General features: G+C 38.5%; 1 protein-coding gene across 1 annotated transcript in view; it reads left to right on the top strand.

Moving 5' to 3' along the window:
- HSD17B4 (hydroxysteroid 17-beta dehydrogenase 4) overlaps window positions 1-24,512 on the top strand; it is a 1,616,359-nt gene that overhangs the window by 1,330,493 nt on the left and 261,354 nt on the right. The window contains exon 18 of the mRNA XM_044059338.1: window positions 5,704-5,773. Coding sequence (XP_043915273.1) covers window positions 5,704-5,773 — 70 coding nt within the window. The remainder of the gene's footprint in view (window positions 1-5,703; window positions 5,774-24,512) is intronic.

The raw sequence follows: 24,512 nt of genomic DNA, 5'->3' as shown, positions 1-24,512 counted from the left end.
ATGCCATCTTCTATCTCCCCGTCTCATGATTGACAAGACCTAGAGGATTTCATATATTTTGCCATTGTTTATGCCACAGTGTAACATTGCCTAGCAAATATAGAAAGAAGCTAGTATGTAGAACATCAGGGATAAGGTGTGGAAGGTCTTATTGCTTGAAAAGTTTAGGATGCTCATCTGCCAAGACCTGCTGTTCTTAGCCTCTGTGGGTGAAAAGGATGGACTTGCTCATCCAAACCTAACACTGTAGTACTTAACTTTAATTTTGTACCTCTAGATTGGAATAGAATATACTTTGCTTATTGCAGCTGTCAGTTTGTCTCACAATACTATCTTCCTGCAAGTGCAGAAAACAACATTGTAAATTTGCAGTTATTCAACAAAAAAGCAAAAGCACTGTTTACTCTAAAATTCCACAAGGCTTCCAGAAAGTTACAGTAACTTTTCTTCTTGACTTTCAAACTTGTTAGTGACGAATATAGACCACCATATTCAAGTAAACATACCTTACTCATTGTGCAATCAGACACAGAGCCAGATCCAGCACAAGGCGACTTAAGCAGTTGTCTAATGCCCTCTGGCCTGGGAGATACCTCAGCATTTAATTTTTAAATAAAAAATGTAATTACATGTCATTTCTTCTTTAAGAACGCAGTATGCGTGCAATGCAGATTTACATTCTTGTATGCATCGAAGCACACACATTTAAGCATTCCTGCTGCTGCTTCTTTCCATTAGCGGAATTTAAGAGATGAGATGAGATATGTACATTCCTCCTGATGCTTTTTTTCCATGGAAAGTCAAGCTGACAACACAGAAGGCATACGTTCCCTTTGGTAAGGTGTGTCGTCATTAAGGATGACAGGTTAGTTAATAAACTTGCTTAGACGCAAAACCTATACCTTGGTTACAGAAGCCAAGAGTCTGAATCCTCTACACCAACTACCAGACTGCTCAAGGGATTGAGTTTCAGTGCATTTTCAATGAATTATGAGTTTCAGTGCATTTTCAATGAATTGTGAGTTTCAGTGCATTTTCAATGAATTATGAGTTTGAGCATTTTCAAGACATTGTGAGTTTCAAGGGAAGAAACGTTTAGTATTGCTCATGCTAAGTCTATTTTCAACGTACAGCTGTTTTTCTAACAAATCACCATCACTGCTTGTGCTGTAGAATTTGAAAGCATTGTTTGTATCACAGCTTGCCTTTGATGTGGGTTCTACTCCCATACCTTGTAGATGGATTACTGATACTATGTTGTACTTTAAAGATGGCTGGAGATGCTGCATTCCTGAATGTGTCCTTTGGATGAGATGCCTAGTAACTATACATTGTCAGTTTGCCATCTGTTCCCTATTGGCAGTATTCCCAGCTTACCAATTTTTTTATGTAACGTAGACAATATTTTCTTCTAGGGCAGCAGGCACTGAATTTGTATCTGAAGCACTGAAACGTAAAGTTGTTTGCAACAGCAACCTCTTCAATAGTTACAGATCTCTTTAATGTGGAATCATTCAGATGACTTTATCTTCTGCAGAGATTGTGTATATATTGACTGATATTGGTGGATTGTAATGACAGAAGTTTGCCTTTTATGGTTGAAAAATTTGCTGCCTGACGACAGGACAACCCATTTGTAAGGACTGCAGATGCATTCCTATCGGACATCTACATTTATGGTAGGTACAAAACTGTACTTTTTGTCATTATTGGTTCATGCGTTTTGTTTCATTGTTTACTGGAAAAACTTTCAAAACTACAAATTTAAAACACTCTCTAGCAAGTAGTCCTGCATTGTACAAGGAATATAATTTAATAGAATTGGGAAGATGAATCAAAGAACACATGTATGTTTGCATGGTGCTAAAAATTTGTACAAGGGGCCTATGATTTGAAAGCAGCCCAAAGGTAAACTTAACCCGTCACTGGCTAGATGCATTTTCTTTGAATGTGGTTTTCAGTAATGTTTCAAAGGCAGAGAAGTTTACTGTTCAGGCAAAGTCTGATGTTCTTCGTTCCCCATTGCTGCAGTCCTTACTATTGGGTAGTCCGCTGTCCAGTCGGCCCGAATACCAGAGTATATGGCTGACGTCGGTCAGGGCGCATAGACGTCAGCGTACCAGGGGGGTACTACTGCATGACCGGCGATCATATCAGTCTTTTTTGCGCATGGTCGATGCAGCAGATGCAGAAGCAGTTTTGGTTGGCGTTCTGAAATACGGAGTTTCGCAGGTTTCAGTTGAATCAGAGTTAGCTAAGTACCCGGAACATTTTTTTTTTTTTTTCTTGCCTATTTAAAAACGGTGTTTTTCATTGAGAGACTATTTTGTCGAGCATATGGCTATCAGTGTTTGTGCTATAAAATGTGAAATAAAAGTTATAAGTAAAGAAGAAAATGGTATCCACACTGACAGGTGTGAACAGTGTTTATGGTAAATAGGGAGAAATAGCCAAGTAGTGTGACGGGACACTGACACGGCTGCAGTTGGAGGGCTGCTGCTGTGCGTGTGTGGGCCTTGGGCCCCATTTGACCATGATTCATCTCTGATCAGATGAGTTCTTTTTCCTTTTAATTTTCATTTTGTCTTATTATTGCCTCATGAGCATTGTCAGAGATACCACCTGCAAGCTAGAATTCATTCACTCATGAAAACTTGGCAGATGCTTATAGCTGTAATTAATTTCATGACGATGGCTAAACACAATTAATTGTTTCTTGCCATAGTAGGCATCATCTCACTCTTCTTAATGAAATAAAAATGTATTTCAAATGGATTTTGGGAATTAGATTTTATGTATATTATATATTTGCATATTATCATTTTATATGTTTTCTTAATATGTTTTTACAACATTATCCCATCATTCCCTGGGACTCAGGCTTAGCACAATGTGGAAGCCTTATCATTGATTCTTAGACTGCTCTATTGCTGAAGTTTTTCCTCTAGGGAATGTGGCAGGCTGGGGGAGTGGCTAAGGTTAATTAGCCATGTGCTTTCCTCTGAAAATGCTCATGTGTAGTGAGTCACTTGGCTGAGTGAAATGTTACACTAGGAAGAAAATTTGAATGCCATTGAGAGGTGTCAGTCACTCATTCATTCCTACTTAAGTACTAACAGTACAGGTAAGTCCAGTAAAGCCGTGGGAGTGAAGGGAGTGTCAGTGTGTGTAATCATTTGTGTCTATGCCTTTAGGATTATGAATGAGGTTACTAGAATGTGTGTCTGCACTGGAGAGTAGGTAAGGAATAGTGAAACTTTGGAGGGTTGTATGTTTAGAATTGCCACAGTGTAGTAGGTAGCTAGGTTCCCAGGTCTGGATGTATATGCATGTGCGTAAGTATGTCTGTCTAGGTTGCCATAATGCTAGATAGGGGATTGCGAGTCTGGCTGTGTATGTGTGTGTCAGATTGTGCATGCAGATGTATGGGTGAGTGTTTCCATGAGTGTGAGTGAGAGTGGAGGGTGCGTGTTTGTGGATGAATAGATGAAGGTGTGTTTATGAGAATGTTTGGGAGTTCTTACTAGCAACTCATGCATTGCATTGCATTAGCAAATGCATGTATCTGGTGGGATGCATTTGCTAATGAGATACATGAGTTGCTAAAGAGAACACTAGCTGTGTTCAATTCAGAGTTATGTAATGAGCTGCTAATGAGATCTTTCTAATTTTGGCTATACCATGTCTCTGAATTGGAATTTCTGTTTGTCATGTTAATTGACCAATTTCTGTTGGGCAGTTCGCACAGGTGGGGAGAAATTATGTGAATCCCAAGGGTTGGCTTTCTCTAGTGTTTGATATCTTCTGATTAAGTCCGTTCTTCTTTTCCTTAAGAGTAACATCTTTTCTATGTGGCCAAGGTCATGAATGAAAAGAGTCTTCAAAAAGGTCACCTAACTGGCTAACAGTTATAGATAAAATAAATAAAGCAGCATTTTTAAACACCTTTATTGAGTTATCAATAGAGTCATAGGCAAACTTGCATATTACCAAGTTCACATTTACAAACGTTATACATCATATATATTGTTATATATCTTATAATCAAATCAACATTACATAATTTGTTCAATTCCTGCCTTCTCTTAAACCTCATTCCTCCTCCAGAAAATATTTCTGCCATGTATTGTTCCCACAGTTTCCATTTTTTTTATATGTAATTTTCTCCAACCCTTCTGTAAAGATCCCACTTCCAGTTCTTTTATCTCTGACACAATAGTCACTACTTCAAGTATAATCCATCTAGATTTTGATTCCCATTTTCTAGTAACTGCTTTTTTGGCTGCTACCAGAATTAAACTTAACAAGGCCTTACTTATGTGTAGGCAATTCAGTTCCTGTAGCCCAGTTCAAAAAAAAAAATCATTTCCTTGGTTGCACACATTTGCTTGCCCAGTAGTCCTGACTGAGTATTCTGTAGGGAATTTTTAAAGTTTGCCAACTAATTACACGAGACCATAGGCTCTGAGATGCCTCTTTTTTCCCTATCACACCTCCCACATTTGCCATCATCCTGAGCAAAACTTTGTTGAGTCTGCTTGGGGTATAAAAGTATCTATGCAAACACTTCCTGGCAAACATCTTAAATCATCTAGGTTTTGTTGCATGTTTGGGAACCATACATATGTCCTGAAATATTTCTTTGTGAATTTCTTATCGAATCTCTCTTCCCAGTCCTTTCTGACCTGTTCTGATTGATTCCTTTAGTAATCATGCAGTATTTTGTATGCCCTACTAATTCTCCCTTTTTAACAGTAACGTCTGTTCTAGATTCATTTAAAACTTAACCATTGCAAATCTTTCATTCAGGATTCCTCTCTTTGTGTATACTCATATCAGTCCCTGATAGGGAAGGTAGTCATTAGCCTACAGTTCAAGTGTCTTCTTGGCCTCTTCCCATTCTTTTATATTTCCCTTCTCTAATTATTTGTTCCCATTACCTTGGTTCCTTTGCCAGCTTCCTCCAGTAAATTCCAGCCCTGCTTGCCTGTTCTCTCTACCCCTAATTGTAGTCATCCTTATCGGCAGAATCGCCTTTCTTCATTCCTGTGTTGGCTTACTTCTTAGTATACTTTCTATTCCTTTATGAGTTTAATATTATGTATGATTGTTGTTATTCTCATTAAGAATCTGTATCATCTGAAATCTCATTTTCTTATTTCTTGAATTAACCCCCTCTCGTTTCTTCATCATCATCCCTTTCCACCTGTAATTGTAGCATTATACTTGTGTTATGTATAAGGGCCTTAATTGTGTAGCTCTAAAATATCCCTTCAGATCAGGTAATCCTAAACCTCTCTGTTCTTTTGGGAGGATCATCTTATCCCACTTGAATCTTGCCCTCTTCTCCTCCCAAATAAAATCCTTCAGTTCTTCACTAATTACTCTCCACAACTTCTCTGGTTGATAAAATACAACGCAGCATAGTTCTCATGCTCCAGATACATTTCATGGCATATTTTCTTCACACAAGTCTATCCTTGTGGAGGTTTTAGAAGCAGTTGGTGAATACAGCACTTCATTGCAGTTTTGGTTTTATTTTCTGAAAGTACTATTATTAAAATTCTTACTGCAAGCACAGTTCATTATTGATACAGTAAGTCAGCTTATATGTGTGTAGTCAATAAATTCACTATCTGCAGTAACTAAATGGCATGTTTTTGTGAGCTGTGCTGTTACTTAATTGGTCTTTTGTCTCTCTAGGCTGCATTATATCGGCTCAGTGGTGATTGGAATCCCTTGCACATAGACCCTAGTTTTGCTGCTTTAGGAGGTGAGAATACTGAGAATGGAATATTCATATAATTAGATTGTGTGTTTTTTTTGATAATTTAACTGCACCAAAAATTTGGTTATTTCTTTCAACTTTGATGTAAGCTGCAAAGAGACTATCACACTTTTTCTTGAATATTTATTTATTTATTTTTTCTTTCAATGTTTCCACCATAATATGTTGACCGGGAGTTCGAATGATGCTGTCCCTGTTTCTTTCTTTGTCATTCTTTCTTTCCATTTGGTTACTCTGTTTAGGAGAATTAAACAGTTGAATGTTATAATCATCAAAAGGATCATTGTTGCAACAATCCACGATGTATATAATATAAATTGAATGAAACTGAAGGAAGATGTCAGTCATCCAACTATGTATTTTCCAGTAGTCAGACATCCCTTGGCAGAGCTATAGCTGGCTCATCTAGCACCCAGGGACGTTTCATGATCTGGCTTGATGAGCCAAAAAAAAAGGTACTCTCCTGATCTTAGTGCAGTAATGCTTTTTTCTTAATCTTAGCCACTAGCCAAGTCCATTGCCCCTCAAAAGCTGAGGAGACAAAAAGGTATTTTCTACTTTTAAAAGCTGTAGCAAACTACTTACAACATTTGTAGCAAGCAGCTTACAATAGCTTATACCACACATGAAGTGCTGAAGCGAGCATTTCAGTCCTGACAATATAAGCAGTATCTAAATGCCAGTAGTACTACAGGAATGTTCGACCCCTATGCATTTGTATACAATTTCATGTTTTAATTTATATTTATTGTCTATGGGATTTTTAGTGGACAGTTTGACTCCAGACTGTTTGACCCCAAATATATTTAATAAGTACTTTTTCATTATGTTATTATTTAATCAATTATTCAATAAATACACTGTTATCTTTTCATTTTAGATATATTTTATTTTATATTATTTTTATATTATTTAATCATTACATTGGTTAATATAAATATAACACAAACTTTTAACATATAATAACTGGTGTTATGTTTTAACATATAATAACTAGTGTTATGTTTAACATATTCTTTATTTGAAATTAAATACATTTTTTAAATGTATACTATGTTAGTATGTTAATCAATTATGTGTTATTAATAAGTAATTTAAAATTAAATGAAATCAATGTGTTATTCATGGTAATATGCTTCTACATCTTTCTTTTAACCCATTAAGAAATTGTGCTACACCCAATAGGTATTCTAAATTTGTTCTGTTAGCATGATCTCTTGCTAATGTTAACTTTGATCATTTGTTTGATATTTTTCCTTTTATTTTTGCTGGTTCTGCTCCACTGATAAATGCCTCTTAATCTTGATCTCTTCCCCATTGGATTTTTTTGAATGCCATCTTTAAATCGCCAAATTGTTGGATGATCTACTCTGAATTTGGTTTCCATTTTTCTATGAGTAGCTTCTACATAGTTGTTTGTTCAGTGTTCTCCTTTTTAGGTTCCGTCATAAACTGACCATATTTTAGGAGGAAACATTGGATTTTTTCTTATTCATCTGTGATTTGGTCGTCCAATATAGTGATCTTCAGACCAGTTTAGAACTGGTTGCAGTGCTTCTGGTATGTTGTCTGCTAAATCTTCTGTGGCACTCTCTAGTTCATCCAGTGGTAATATAGGCGAGTGCTGGAATCATTCTTGCTAGTAGCGCAAATTCACTGTCTGTATTGTACTGCTCTAGACGTCCTTCATGTTGTATCATCTTTTTCATGTTTTTTACCAGGTGGGAAAAGCATCCATGGATTTCTGTTGTTGGATATGCTGCTTTTATAACATTTAATATGGCTATTTCATAGTCTGTCGATATTGAATTTGGTAAGAGGTTTGGCCAAATGTCTTTTATTCCTGTAAACATTCGTTCATAGGTTTCTTTTCGCTTGTCTGGTAATAGATAGTAAGCTGTTGGTATAATGAGTCCGCTTTGTTCACTCATTATTACATATACTTGTGAAAATAGTTTTGGTGCTATTTTGAATGTTCCATCTATGAATATATATTTTTTATTAGGTGGCTCCATGTACTTGTTTCTTGTCCAAATAGTAAAATTCTTTTTTGATCTCCTTCGTCGTATAGAAGAAAGGTTTCATTTTTTTCCATAATTTTTTATATTTCTAAATCAATTGGTTGTGCAGGAGGTTTATTTATTTGTTTTCTCTTTTTCTTTTTATTATTTTTTTCATTGCATTAGTATTTGGCAGTTTACCTTTCACTGCTTCTGAAGTCCCTTCTATTGCAGTGTTGGTAATCATTGCTGGAATTTCCATTATATTTTCAGCCCTTTGTTTAATGGTTGTTTTTATCTTCTCCACTTTTATTTCTGACATGTCATTTCCATGACTGTGTTCATGTAACATACCGATTACCTCATTTGTAGATACACTTGTATGAAGTCTGGATTTACAGTTATAGGATGTTCTTTTGTCACATCTCCAAAATGTTATTGTCTGATTGTGGTTGTATTTCGCAAAGCAGTACAGATATCCATTATAACTTATTTTTTCTCCATTTCTTTTTGAGGTATTTTTTGACATCTTTAACTGATTCTCTGCTCGAGCCTTAATTTTTTTTTTCCTCTTTCCTTTTTTTTTTTTTTACTGAGCTGTTCTTACTACTGTCGAGGTAGCATTAGATGTATATATTATAGTTAAATGTTTTTATACATGTGATTCACTTTTAGTTTATCTTTCATGGATTTATGTAATCCATTACTCTTTTGATGAAGATTTTCTCTTTTTCAGGTAGTTACATGTATGTTTTTACTTTTTACGATACCTTTTTTTTAATAATTCCTGTTTAAGGTTTTTGTTTGATTAATGGTGTGCAGGCTTCTGTCTCTTTTTAAATTTCTGCAGTATATATCCTTTATAAACTGATTATTTTAATGGTTTACTCTTGTCTTTTTATGTGCATGTTTTATTGATTAAGTTGTGTATTGTGTCATAACTGCTGTCTGCTCATGTTTGTGACTGAATTTTTTGGGGGAACTTTTTTTTTTCCATAGTTACGTATTGTTAAACTTTTTGCTGTTCCTGTAGTCATAACCTTTTTATGTTCTTTCTTATTTATTTGATATATTTGGTACTGTTTTTATGTTTCCTTTTGTGTTTTGTCTGTAATATTATTTTATTTTATTTTATTTATTTATTTTTTTACAAAGGTTTGCTGACTAATCCGGATGTTCGCAGCATTACTTAGTCTGTAATTTCTTATGGTACTTATGTATGTATTGATAATTTTATTTACGTTCACATTTCTAACTTTATTTTTTTAATGCTTTACTTGCTGTTTGTTAATTATCTTTATTTTTTTATAACATGATGTTCCAAAACGTTATCATTGAACGGAAACTACAGAATAGCTAATGCTGAGAATTCTGGATGTTATCGGTAGTGTTATAATCCGTACTTTGGTAGTTATTGTTCTGTTTTATTTATTAATTTTTTAAAGGGGCAAAGTAACTAATTGCACTTAGTTTAAAGTATGTGAAGCCGAAGCACATAAATAGAAAAGAAAAACTGTTTAAACCAATTCTAAGAATGTTTAGACAGTATTTCTTTTCTATTTATGCTTTGATGTGCTTCGGCTTCACTTACGTTATGTTTTTATTCGGGTCCAACCGTCTGGGGTCAAATTGGTCTGGGGCGAATTGTCCAGGGGAGAATCGACGGGGTCAAGACATCCTGTACCCATCCGCATCTGCTGATCATACTCTCCTAATACTTTGCACCTGTGGTGGCTACCCCCCACCCTTTGCCCTACCTTGCTACAATTCTGTTTGGTGAGAAATGTGATTGTAGTCTCACATTATACTTCTTTCAGGAAGCCTAAATTCAGAGAGGGAGGAACCATACTCTCTACTTAGTTTTGTTTTACAAAATGCATATTCATTCATCTTAAACCAAGGAAAAATTCAACAGTCACATTATTGATTTAACAATCATGATTTTTCACTGTAGCATCCTCATAATAAATGCATGCAAAAGTAATTTAACGATCCAGTGCTACATTCAGTTTTAAACAGATAATCAAAAAGAAAAAGTGAACAGCACCCCCCCCCCATTTGACTGTTCTTTAGTCAAGTTAAACTGTTGTCTGCATTGTTATCCCATGATAACGCAAATATTAAAACTTGTCCACCCAACCACCTCCAAGCTTAACTCAAATGTGCATAATATAGTAATCAGAACACTTGATTTGCACAGGTCATTAAGTAAAACAGCATATTTTACTCATTTGATTAAACTTTCTGGTGCAGAGGTTAGCATTGTCGCCTCACAGCAAGAGGTTCTCTGGTTCGATTCTAGGCTGGAGCGCCTTCTGTGCGGAGTCTGCATGTCCTCCCCAAGGTCAAGTGAGTTTTAAAGACATGCAAGTACGTGTGTGTGCATGTCTGCGCTAATGTGCCTTCTGTGAAGGTTGGGCACCGGGCTGGCAACTTGACACTGTAAAAACTCCATTGCCAATCAATCTGCAGACCGGTGATCTGCTGTGGCGATCCCTAACTGGGAGAAGCTGAAAAACATTGCTTGATTAAACTTTTTTAAGGACTTCTTTAAGACAACAGCAGTATAACTGGTAATTGTAAGTCTAGATAAGTGTCTCGAGATTCATTAGTGAATAAACAAGATTCATTTCTGAAACAATAAATATCTCATAATATTAAAATAATTTTGGTGCTGCGGTAGCGTTGTCGCCTCACAGACGTTGCCCGTTCGATTCTCAGAGCGTCTTCTGTGTGGCGACATGCGTGAATGGTCATTCCTTCGTTGAAGGTTGTGCGTTAGGCCCGGCAAGTCAGCACGTAAAAATCTACTGCCAATCATTAGCGGACCGGAGTTCCGCTGTGGTGAACCCTAACCGGGAAAAGCCAAAAGACACAACAACATTAAAATAACCCTTTAAAGTCTTCATAATGCCTCTACATATCTCATAATATATGATGTGAGAAGGCTAACTGGTCAGTGGTGTAAAAATTGTCTATAGATGATTTGGTCTTTTTAAGTAATATCGTCAAAAATAGGCATGAGTGCTTGATGGTAATAAGTTGGTTGAGGACTGCTCTAACTTTTGCCATGGGACCATTGCTAATGGTGGAAGTGCCTCTTCTAGCCACTGTATACTTACCTTAAAGGTTAAGAGCCCTGGGTCAGAAAGCTATTGGCAAGCTGGTGTCCATTTGCCCAGCCTAGGTTACCCGTGATAGCTGTGTTGAGCAAAAGCTGGATGTAAAACCAGTCAGCTAGCCAAATATGAGCTAAATATTGCTACACTGAATACAGCTTCACTGACAGGATGTAGCATGTGGATGACTTGATGGTAAGGAGGAGATTGGACATCCTATGTATCCAGAAGATAAAGTTAGAAACAAGTGCGGCAAAGCCACTTGGCTTAGGATACAGAATCTTCTACTTGAAAAGGAGAGGCTAGGAATGGTGTAGGAATTGTGGTAAGAGAGTCTTTGGTAAACAAAGAGGGATGTTATCAGAATTAGTGATCGACTCATGGTAGTCAGATTCCATTGCAAAGATAGATGTTCAACAAACACACTGCCTTATTGGTATTCAGGTAATAGTGCTGTACTACCCTCTCTCTGGCAGTCTGTCAGACTTCAGACTCCTCCCTCTGCACGTCTATGGGTGTGAAGGACAAGCCACAGACAGCACCCCTCAATTTTTTCTAGTGCCACTGGAAGAGAAGGATCTCTGAGAAGACTACCTTTCTCTGGCAGATTTGGTCTCTGGAGCTCTCTGTTTTTTTCTGTGTGTTTAAGAAAAAAAAAGTGCATCTTTGCAGTACTTTATTTCCTTTTTACAGTAAAGTATTATTTTGTATGTGGTAAACTGAGTACTAGTTTCTTAATGGTTTTAACCCTTTCTGAGTGTTATGGTGTTTTGTGGATACTTGGCAAACTTTCTGTACTTGGGCCGTATTTGTCAAAGTCTGTCATTGCCTTATGTTGCCATAATCGCAATTAAATTACGGCTATTATTTCCATTACTTTAAAGCATTATTTTAAATCTTTTGACAGGAAAACTTGCCATTTTCACAGTTTTGTATTTATTTACAGCTTTGTATAAATGAAGTAATTTTGTAATATTTTAAAAGACTTTTTCATTTAAATCTCATTTTGGCACCATCTGTTTTTTTACAGGAATTTGAATGAAGTTTAAATTGAATTCCTTACATAAGGCTAATTTACATTGTTTTATACATGTGGGGTTGAAATTAGCCATTTATTTTTTTATCGGGGGTTTTGATGATACATATTAGTGTGCACTGCTGAATTACTGGCTTTTTGCTTCAGTATCGTATTCTTTCAGTTTCTCCATTTAAATAGCCTTTACATTGGTATTTTAGGGGAGAATATAGGAGTGTTATCCCTTTGTATACTGGGATTAGCACTCTTCAAGAAAAATCTTGATGATTGGATGTGAGATAGGAAATTCACCCCGGGGATCACTTCTGTGGCTCTGCTCGACAGTGGCACAGGAAAATAATTTTCGTGGGTGGCGAAAGCCAGGGTACCTTTGGCTGGGCTTATATAGGCCCTAGGGCCAATAGCCTAGTACCTACCTATGAGTACTGTTTCAACAAAAGTTTGCACTGATCTAGCTTGTTTTCTGCCCCGTCTAGATGGACTTTGAAACTGTGCCCACCTCCAACCATCTATCCTGTCTGCTTTTAAAAAATATAAAAATAAAACAAAAAAATATGTCAAAGTCTGTGGCTTGTGACTGTATAGTAGCCTCAGCCAAGGTTTGTTGGACTTCCCGCCTTCTTTTATCTTAAGGTCCCCTGGTGTGGTGTTGGTACCACAACTCTGTATGACATGAGGTTCAGCCACATCATGCAGGGCTGTACCATTGCCTGGTTCAGGTACAGGAAAACCAATTTTTTTTTATGTGCAGGTGAAGTCAGGGTTGCAGAATCCGTGGTCATGGTTAAGTTCCACCCTGGGATTCTCCCACTAGTTTAGTGCATTCTAAGTAGACATAGAAAACCCATCATGTAGCTGAGCAGCAGTGTTGTTCAGGTTTCTCACCAGACATGGTGGCCATGTCCAGATCCATTGTTCAAGCAGTTGATTGTGGGGTGCATACCCAGGTTAATATAACACTGGTGCTTCCATCCCTGTTTTTTCTGCTATGGATCATATTTTGAAGGGGATCTTGAGTCCGAGGGTTCTGACTTATCTGAGTTTGATCGGTCAGTTTCGTATGCTGAAGAGCAGATACAGGAACCCAAACAGCTGTTGTCTTTTTCCCAGATGCTGTCTAGATTAGGGCTGTATTTATTTGGAAGCCTGCTTTTACTGCTCCTGAGATTGTCAGAGTGTGTGGTCTTATGGAGGATGAGGCAGTGATCCTTGAGCCCATCCCTCCAGTGATCCCAGCATTGGATAATGTTTTTAAGAAAGCCTGTACTTCTCCTTCGCTTACTGAGTTTCTAACTAAAAATGTATTTAGGAAATTTAGGGTTCCCTCCACCTTATTGGGTCTCCAGGGCCTCTTTTGTCTGTGGACCTTGTTTCTGTGTTTCCAACTACCATTTCTAATAAAAAGTCTATGTCTTCTGCAAATCCGGCCCCTCAAGATAAATTATGAAAGTGGCTAGAGTCTCAGGGGAAGAAGCTGGACAGTCCATCATGGTAGCTTTTAAAATATTTAACAGTGTTTTATGTGAAAGTTTGTTTTGACATACATATAGCGTTTAGAAGAGTTTGCTCCATTGTTGCCTGTTGACCAAAAGATTTATGTCAAAGATATTGTTTCCAGTGTTTCTTAGGTATCAAAACATGCTTTAAAGTATATATTAGAAGGGGCTGACACTACTTCTAGCAATACACCTTTGTGCAATGAGAAGATATGCTCGGTTACACAATCAACATTTTTCTGATGACTTAAAAAAAAATAACATTTAGAATTTTCCCATTGAGTCTGACTGTGTTTTGTGCTGCAGCTAATCCTTAAGCAGCGGAAGACAGAGGTAAATTGACACATGTTGTGTCAAAAATGGTTCATATTCCCATGTTTTCCTCATTTAAGCAGGATCATTTTTAGCAGCCTCGTAAACAGAAGTTCCAGTCTAATAAGATCTAAGGAAACAAAAAGAAACAGTGGGGCAACATCTCTGCCATGTCCAACAAGAGGAGGTCTCTTTGACAAAAAAGAATACCCCCTCCTAACTTATTATTCCCTAATATTGTCCAGCATATGCTGGACTCTGGGATGATAGACCTCGTGCCACCTTCAGAGAGAATGAGGGCATTTTATTCCCAAGTAAATTTTCCTGGTTCCCAAAAAAGAAAATGCATGGAGACAAGCACTGGACCTGTTCTTCATGAATACCTTCATCCATATTCCCAAGTTCAAGGTGTGCACCTTGCTGACAGCACTTCCTGTACTTCCAGTCAACTGCTTCGTGGTGAACCTGAACTTAAAAGAAGCCTATACTCATATCCCCATTGCCCATCATTTCCAGAGGTGTCCTAGATTTGTTGTCTCTGGGTCACACTTTCAGTTTTCACTATTGCCATTTGTCTATCTACTATTCCTCGAGTGTTTACAAAGTGTCTTGTCGCTGTATTGGCCCACTGTCAGACTATAGACATCCACATGTTTTCCTTACTTGGATAACTTGCTGATCTGTGCAGTGTCCGTGTCAAAGTGTTTAGAATCATTAGAGAAGGTTTCGGCCTTACTGTTTCCAAGGTTCAAGTCGAATCTCCTGAAGTCATGCCTCACTCCCCCTCACAAAGACTTTTCTCTTTAGGGTGTCTTATCAACTCCAACATAAGAATGTTTTTTTTTTTTTGCCCGAAGACAAGATCTTTTCTTACCAACAGTGTGTCTGGAGTTCTTCACGAGGAATGTCACCCCAGAGAATTCCTGAAAATTCTTGGACCATTGGCATCCATGATTCTCATACTACCACTGGCTCATCTTCACATAAGAAAAATTCAGTGGTATGTCTAAAATTGTTGGACTTAACATCTTCATTCCTTGGAAACCTACTTGCTGGTGCTTCCTTTCATTAGATGAGAGTAACAATGGTGGAGAGAACAGTTGAGTGTCAGTCCAGGACTTATTTTCCACTCAAATTCTAGTGCCACCTGTCCAGACAGAATTGTCCCACTTCACATGGGGAATCTGTCAGTGGGGAAGCAAGTGCAAGCCACCTGGAGTTCCAAGAATGCACAGCACATCACTGTCAAGGAGGTGTTTGCAGTGATTCAAGCCTTGAAGGTTTTTCATCACTTGTGGACTCGGGTACTCTTCAGGTGTTTGTGGACAACACACCACAGTGATGTGATGTGAGATCTCAGCAATCAGCGGGTACGAAGTTTTAACCTCTGTGCCAGTTGGCAGTGATGGCCTTGGAGCTAGCTTCATTGTGGAGGAAGTAATGAAGAAATGAGGAAGTACAGTCCCAGGTTCTCACCCTGGAGAGGGGCTCCCATGGTGTCTGCAGTATACACTGGATGATTGCCTGAATCTTAGGGCTGGTCAGCTTGATTCCACAGGGAAGCCATTTGATCCTTCTTGATTTGGTGAAACTTTAGGAATGATGGCTTTCTCTGCTGGCTTTTTCAGTCCTAGTTGGCAATAACCAGTCCAAATTGAGAAGGGTCCATTGGGTTGTTCTATGCTATGGCTTGTATCTTAGGGCTTGGACATCAAGGATACTACAATTACTGGTTTGAGAGTGCACACCCTTGGGAAATGTGGTCTACAATTAGCAGTGGACTCATCACAGGCCGCTGTCTGTTGGCATTGCAATTGGCTGGTGTATGATCCCACACCAAGTCTCTAGTGCCCAGTGCACTTCGATTGCATACTGAGACACCATGTATGAGCTCATGCCAACAGGTAAAGGGGCAGAAACCTCCCTTTCACTTATGTTACTGTATGTGCCAAGGAACCTAGAGGTAATTTTCTCTAACCCCCTTCTTTGCCAAAACCCTTATGCTTAAGCGTGGTATAGACCAAGTTTGAGCCCCTGCCCCATTCCTAAGAAACACCTTGTAGAATGTCTGTGTAAGATAGCAGGGAAACTTTGGGTTATCACCCTTTTTGTGCCAAACACCAGGAATGCTGTGCAGAAAACAAAAAGGCGTACTGACTGTGCCACACCAACCTCAAAAAAAAAAAGGCAGATGCCCTTAATATGACCTTGCTGAAGGTAAAGAATCTTACAAAATATTCTTCTGCTGACTTAAGTTATGGTCTCTTCAGTCCACCATAGGTTCCAGAACGTACAGCATGTTGCCACCTTGCTGTTGGACTTGGAGCCTAAAGCGTTGGACATATGTAGAGAGAGAGAATTTCTCTGCCATATTGAGGCTTAGAGCACACAGCTGTTTATTGTACCTGTTCATATTGTAGTCTTATGCAGTTATTAATGCTGTGGAAAATCTTAAGGAATTAGGACATTTGAGTCTGGGCTCAAGGAGAACCTTTTGGGGAAGAACTGGGCAAATATGTGACCTTTTAGAAATTTGCTAAGACAGTTTGGCTAGGACTGCAGATTCAAGTTGTTGTGACTGAGTTTGTCCTGCCTTAAGGAAGAAATTGGAAATAAGATTCTGGTTAACCACTTTGAGGGGGCCAGTTCATGCTGCTCCTCTATGGAGGGCCTGTATTACCCCCCCCCCCATCCTTCTGACTTGGATTCCTTGTCTAAGCCTGGCCAACTCCAAAAATGAAAAAAGCCTACAGACTGCCTGGAGATACGATGAAGCACTGGAGAGGTGTTCCCCACCTGACCTGCCTGTGTCAACCAAGAGGATGACCCTGGTGCAACATTGGCTCCATTCTGTGACTGTTATATTGGAAGTGACTGTTCCCTCAGTTTGCCTTGACTTGGAGAACTGTTACAAAGCACCAGTGAATTCTGTACATGATCCTAGTTAGTCATATCCTGGAGCTCACCAGTTCTCCCACAAAATAAGCTCTGATGGTGGATCATTACATTTCAGAAGAGCTTTTTAATAAAACCATTTTTACTGCAATATTATACATATTTTAAAACAGAGTTTAATTCCATAACATCTGTCTGTGGCACGTCATAGTATATGCCACAATGGCAATGTAACGCATGCACTGAATGCAAAGTACCCTTTGACAAATTTAACTATAGCATACCAGTCAGCAGACATGAATACTGAATTCCCATCAAGGGGGTAAGGTGGAGTACCAGCATGATATTGCTATATAGCTCTCTCTGATTTTTTTTTTCAACTATACTCATTTATTTCCGTTTCCTCCTTCTATTTCATTATCCAAGTACTGGAACCAGGGTAGTCATTTATTTTTTTAAATTCTGTCTGCTATCTTGACCTATTAATCTTTCCTTAACCTCTATCAGCTAACATATTAAAATCCCTAAATTCCCTTATTTCTGGCAGAAAGTGTTACTTACAGTTTCTGGTGATTATCTTCTTTGCCTGTAACATTGTTATTCATAACAATTGCACATTATGGATTGGGAGCTCATTACCATTTATCCCTAGAAATAAAATTTTAGGTGCAGGCTGTTGTACCACATTTTGTAAGCTTTGTGTATCTGTTTTTTAAACATGTAATTTCAATCAGGATCAGAAAAAAATTTACCCGGTTTCCTACTGGGCATGTTGAATATCACCAGCATAATTGATTTGCTGTTGACAGTTTTGCTAACCCTGCCAGTGTATAAAGTACTCACTGAAGCACTACAGCCAAATATTATAAACTTGCAGGATTTAGTTCCCACCCTAAGCATTAAACACACCTGCCTTATTACCTGCCCTTATGTTGTAATCCTCCATGATTTAGTTGCCCCCCCTCAGCATTAATTACACCTGCGTCTTTCTTTATCCTGTAATTTCTCCCACAACACCTTTACACTTAACAGCTGTTGAGCTCTTTGCTGTATTTAGTGACTTGTACACCCTTGAGCTTAACCCTTTATCCAAAAGTTATCCTTGTTAAATCTCAATCCCTTTCATCAGTGCTTGCCAGTCTCTTCTTCTAAGGCTTACACCCATTATTGTCCCATTTAGCCATTGCGTTAAGGCATAATAATCTAACTGAGCACCCTATGGGAGTGGAAAAAAACTCTGCTTCCACCCAGGGGCCACAGATTTATCTTACATCATCTGATCTCAGTAACCAGCTTTCCTACCCCCAGTCTCCACTGTCTGTATACTGTATTATTGTAAACAAAGAAAATGTCCACAGACCAAACAGCAACGTCTAAAAACTGATTTATTGAAACAGTAACAGAGTGCTTTCATTCCAGCAGTTGCAGAACTTCATTAATGTAAACAGATTACCTGATGCACTACATATTTAAAAATGTATGACCCAGTCACAGTAGAATAAGTGAATTAATTCAATTAAAGCAATTCTATCTTAAAGGTAAGAACCAATAATGTTAAAATACACGCAATTCTGAAGGGAATCTTAGAGAAGCAAATAAATAGTAATGATAAAGGTAAAAAAGTAAAAAAAAAGAAAATCACAAGGCTGGAATAAATTAAATAAATGTTCACAATCCGATCAAAAATTCATAGCCCTAAGTTGAAACACACTGCTGATGGAAATAACATCACTTACACCAGGAAGAACACTGGAATTAAGTTTAAGTTGCCAGCACATTTCATGAAACTCAAGCATGTTGCTGTAGAATGTCTGTGGAAGATGCTGGGGGAACCTTCGGTTATCACATCTTCCTTTTGGATCGTTCTTTGTTTTTAGTACTTATTGGTGTACACCTTTTATTGGTTCTTTGTACTGTATTATTGTCACTATCCTCCCTTATTCCCCTTTTGGCAGAATGTCATACTACGTTACTGTTGCCACGTTCAGTGTTAAAAGTAGTCCTGTCACTCTGAAAGAAATCATTAATCTTAGTAGACAACTAAAATTTTCATTAACTTTCACTGATACTATCCCAGCTAGTGTTTGAGGGGGTTAAGACTAAGGAAAGAGAATTATCTTTCCAACTTTCTTAGAAACTGATGCCCGATTAGTAAAATAGACCACATTAAAATATGGGAGAAAGTGATAGAAAACAACAAACAATTCCTGCATGACAGTATTTACCTGAACCATAGAGAGAATAAATTGGACGGTCATCTATTAGCAGAATTAGTGAAAGATTTTTTGAGAGAGCATGAAACTGACAGATACAAGAACAGTATGCAAGCTTATATGAGCAATACAAATAGTTCAGACTTACCTCATTGGGATTGTTTGAGATATGAATTTGATGTCATTTTGATTAGGATATCCTGGTTCAGTTTGTCAAAATTACCACTCGCATTGCCCAGTTGTACAGGTTTCTGTAACTTTAGAACTAACAAGAAGGGTAGTGGCAATCAGTTTATGAAAAAAGATTTGCAAATTCTCCAAGTTAAAAATAGTGAAATGATAAATGTGAAGGTTGGGGTGAGCTTTAAAAATTGTATGTATATTGATCTACTTCTTTTGTACAATCACTATCACAAGATAAGAATAACATGCTGATTTGATTGGATGAGTTGACAACTGTGTTTATAAAAAAATAGTCCTAAGTGTAGCAGAGGTAAACCTCTCAGGAATATGCTGGAATAACCTCACATCAAGTAGTAAAAAATGAGGAGACTGCTGGCAATTAAAACGAGAAAAATTGTTTAATAATTGTTGATAGATCTACAAGAGCTAATACAGTATGGATGAACTGCAGCCAGATCTGGATCCAGCACAAGGCAACCTAGGCAGCTGCCTAGGGCCCATGGCTGGCTGTAAAAACAATAAAAAAAATGCTTGCACATTAGTCACTTTCTAAAATGCACATCTATCACTTAAAAAAAAACTGCTTGGTCAAGCAGACATACAAAATATCCCATTTACACACATTTCAGCATCAACACATACATTGTTTCACTGACAATGTGCTCCAACATGGGAAATTTAATTTGTGCCTGTGCTTTGAAACATCATCTAATGCAGATATGCAGTTTGCATGAAATACCATCTTTTGCAACAGCATGCTAGTTTGGATGTAGAACTAGAAACTAGAACTGAAACATTGCACAGGTCTGAATGTAGCAAAGAAAAAAACAGAACTTGAAGTGAGGTGTATGTGTGCGTGTCTGTACATATATATATATATATATATATATATATATATATATATATATATATATATATATATATATATATGGGTCTACTTTGATTCACTGAAAACTCATTTCACTGAATTTCAATTCACCCTCAAAAAAATCTCTGAAAGCTCACATCACTGAAAACTCATTTCACTGAATCACATTTCACTGAATGTAAGTACTGTAGTGTGATCCTGGAGTTAGTATATATAGTTGGGGGTGTGTGGGGAGCACACCTACTTAGCTTTTATATTTATGAATCTCATTTCACTGAAAGCTAACAGTATAAAACCAAAAGTAGGTGGGGGCACAACCCCCCTAACTATATATATACTAACTTCAGGATCGCACTACAGTGGGGAAAAGGGCATATACGTTTTATTTGCCGAACAGTATTTACATTTAGTGAAATGAGTTTTCGGTGGTTTGAGCTTTCAGCAATTTGGTGTGAGTGTTTTGAAATTCAGTAAAATGAGTTTTCAGTGAATCAAAGTAGACCCATATATATATATATGTATATATATATATATATATATATATATATATATATATGTATACATATATATATATATATGTGTGTGTGTGTGTGTGTGTGTGTGTGTGTATGTGTGTGTGTATTTAGGGAGCACACTCTAGTTGAGTGACTTGCTCAGAGTCAAGCCCTGAACCTTAAGGTTGGGAGTAGGGACCTTAAACCTCTAAACCAGCTGCCACACCAGATTGCTTTATTTACTACTTATTTTTGTAAATCACTAAGAATTACAGTCTGTCAATGTCAGTACATAGTTTGGGTTACAACAATTTGTCAGTGCAGCTGAGTAAGGCTATGTGCTGTTAAGAGAGCTGCTACCTGTCGTACATGGTTTGATTTCCTCAACTTTCATTTGTTTTCTATGCATGGCTGCCTAGTTCCTCTTGCCAACAGTACTCCTGGACTGCTCCTGAAAAGGGAAACATGTCCAGTGGGCTGTCCCAAGCTGTTAGCAAATGCATTATACGTTTGTCTTTTGAATTCCTGCATTCTTCATATAGACTGTAATCAGGGCTGGTGTTAGCATTTTGGAAGCCCCCAGCAAGTGTCAAATTGGGGGCCCCCTAGATGCTTTCAGTCTATCACACTGTCACTGCCATCCCTCCTAAGTAACCTTTTAGTTCATGCTGCAAACTTTTAGGAGTAGTACACACAGACTAGTGTATAGCTACAATAAACTTACCAATACTATTTTGGCCCGTCTCACAAAGGGACATTCACAATTACTGGTATTTAGTTGCAACAGTGATACATTACAGTAACTCTATGTGCAGGACTGAACTTGGGTGAAATTGCACCCTAGGCTTTTCCTTTTGTTTCACCCCCCCCCCAACACACACGCATATCCTCCAGTGCTCCCCTGTTTCCCACACCTTAGGCTCCCAGTACCATATACATTACCTTTTTTCCTTCCTTTTCTCACATTGTGCCTTACTTTTCAGCTTTTTGAATAAGCAATGACTTTGTGTGCTGTGATGTGCATTTTAAAGTTTTTTTTTCTTATAACCTTTTTATCCAGTTGTGGCTTGAACAGAAATTATGATTAAGGAAAGAAATTCAGTGTGGTTCAGTTTTAGTTTTTCTTGTATCCTTTTAACACACCTTTCCTGTCTTTGACTACTGGAAAACAACAGAGCAGTAATGACTATTTAGGAAATAACTCAATTAAGCTGGTGCCCCCAGAAGCTATAGGGTATAGACTCTCTGGGATGTATGTTAGACCATTTTCCCAACTGTTTAATCCAACAGTGATCTAAATAAAAGTCATGAGTAAGAAAAGATTCAGTATTATTTTTGTTTCTTTCAAGGAAAACCTAAGTTGTACCCAAGGCGTAATGGTCAAAGCTGACAGAACAGGAGCTCACAGTAAACTGACAAAACAATTGTTGTGAGGATAAACAGGTCCTGCCTGGGAATACAGCCTGCTTCCCTAACCCCCTAAAAAAGACAGTTAATGCCATTGCATCCCTCAGGTGTTAGATTGTGATGAAAGCTGGACTTTAAATTGCCAGAGTCATGTATTTCATGTGACTACTGACATACATATACATAGCATTCCTCCTCACCCCAACTCCTGAAGGCAGCCACCTGTGTACGTGCTTGATGTGTGGTTGTGAGGAAAGTGAGAAAAAAAAAAACATGATCACAGTAATGTATTCTACTTTGTTGCTCCTTGATAGTCCACTGCTCCTACACAAGCTATAGTAACCTTGTTTGTACACCACTGAGGTATGTGACAAAAATAAAAGAAACCATGAGTACACTGTCCCCAGCCCAAATGTAAGCTATAATGACCTCTTGTGCACACCTCTAAGGTTTGACTGTGATAAAAATTAAAGTAGTAAAAACTGCACAATAAAGTAGTAAAAACTGCACAATTCCAAGCACTCCCATAACCTGTGCCAACTTTCTTTAAACACACATCTCAACAGGGCCAGTTTTAGAATGGGTGAGGTTGAGAGCAGAGGACAGCTTTATCTTAAACGGGTCATATTACAGCCCCATTTAGATTAAAGAGTGGAATCAGAAAATTAATACCTTTTTCCTCCTCATTTTCCCCAACCAGCAGTAGCTTTTGTGGGGCCCCCACACAATCAAGGATGATTATTGGGGCCTCTCTGTACCCATTTATACAATCTGGAGAGTAGGGGGGTCACCAGGCTCCCAGAAGATCTAAGATGTTCATCGTGTTACACTGCTGCAGTCATCACACTTGGGTTATCTGCCGTCAGGTGGTCCCACAGTCGGCCTGAGTTCCAAAGTCTAGGTCCGGCGTCGGTTGCTGTCGCTTCTTCCCTGACGTCAGTGCGACAGGGGTATAAAAGAGGCAGCCGACGCCATTTTCTTCAGTCTTTCTTGCTGCGCGGTGCCCGAAGCAGAAGCAGTTCGCAAGTGCCGGTCGGCCGACTCCTGAGATTTTCAAATCGAATTTCAGACCGAAGTCTTCAATAAAGCTAAGTACCCCGTTGGGGAATCTTTTCTTGCCTCAGTCCGATGTCAGAAAAATTTAATAATTGCATTTCTTGTGGGAAGCAAATACCTCATAAGGATTTTCATTCTTATTGTATCCCTTGCCTAGGCCCAGACCACGACGTCACAGGTTGTCGGTTTTGTGCTAGGTTTAACAACCGAACTATTAAACGTCGGTTTAATTTTGCCCGACATTATTTTGGTAGAAAATTTAATTATACCATGCCGTCGGAGCAACCAACGACCGGGATGCATAAAAAGCGCAAAGATAAGGATAGGCAGCCGAGACCCAAACCAGACACTGAGGCCTCTGCTAGGCCAGTCGCCGGTTCTCCGGTTTTCAGTGAGGCGCCTACGCAGCCCCTGACGACCACTGATTTAGAACTCCAGCCTGCATCCGACTCCCAAGCGGAGATTGCAGGGCCTCCAGAGCCTTTATCTTTAGGCCCTTCCGACTCCATGGCTGATGGGGATTCCGTTGCTGTTGAAAGCCCATCAGTTGCTGACTACACTTAGTATTAAATCCTTTGCAAAACTGAAAACTCCATTAAAAGTAAGGAAGCCTGTACAGAAGTCTCCAGTACAAGGCCCCATGCCTAAGAAACAGATGCTTAAGATGGCCAAAGACTTAATTACCCTAGTCAGGGGTTCCCATCCCCCACCTGACAAAAGGCCTAGACAGGAGGAGGACTATGCTTCCTCTGACCAGATTTCCATTACCTCAGATTCTTCTGAGGAACAGGAGTACTCTTTTCCCCCTTATGAAGACTCTGATGCTGAAGAGTCAATTCCTTCAGCATCTCCCCCAGAAGACTACTCTTTTCGGGAAACTTTACATACCATGAGGGAACATTTCCACTAGGAAGGCCAGGATTACTCTGATTCTAAGAAAAGGCTCTTAGAGTTCCTCTTACTACCCCAGCACAGACCCCTTGCTATTCCACCTGTGTTCGACATTGTGGATGATGATTATTCAGAATCTAGCCTTAACCCAGATTCATTACCTCCTGCACCAGCCAAACCAGACAGATACTACAGAGTCCCTGACTCACATAAATTCCTATATAAAAGCCCTGTTGCTGACCCAGAAACCATTTCCCAGGGTCCCAAAGGGGTTACGGCCTCTATTGCTAAAAATTCTGTACCGTCTGAAAGGGATTCTAGAGCACTAGACAGATGGGGAAAGAAAGTATATACCTCAGCTACTCTAGCTATGAGGGCCTTAAATTGCCAGTTTCACATGCTGAAATATCAACAATATTTGATGTCTCAATTAAAACAAAAAATGAGCACTCATACAGAGCAGCCTGATTACAAGGAAATGCAAGATTTGTTGCATGCAGCAAAACAAGTGGGAAAGCATACTTTGCAGTGTGGATTTGATTCATTGGAAGCTTCTTGCAGAGCAGCTGTAACAGGGTCTGTCATTCGTAGGCATGCTTGGTTAAAAGAACAAATTTTACCTGATCATGTTAAAGCAAAGTTATTGGATGCACCCTTACAGCAATATGTTTTATTTGGTGTGAAAGCAGAAGAGGTTTTAAAGAAAATGGAGGATAAGGCAAAATCTATGCAGACGGTCAAGGATTTTTTACAG

This window comes from Protopterus annectens, chromosome 17.part0 (assembly GCF_019279795.1).
Source record: "Protopterus annectens isolate FY-2018-M chromosome 17.part0, PAN1.0, whole genome shotgun sequence".
NCBI lineage: Eukaryota > Metazoa > Chordata > Ceratodontiformes > Protopteridae > Protopterus > Protopterus annectens.
The sequence above is the reverse complement of the archived record's forward strand: the minus strand, read 5'-3'. Positions and strand labels throughout refer to the sequence as shown.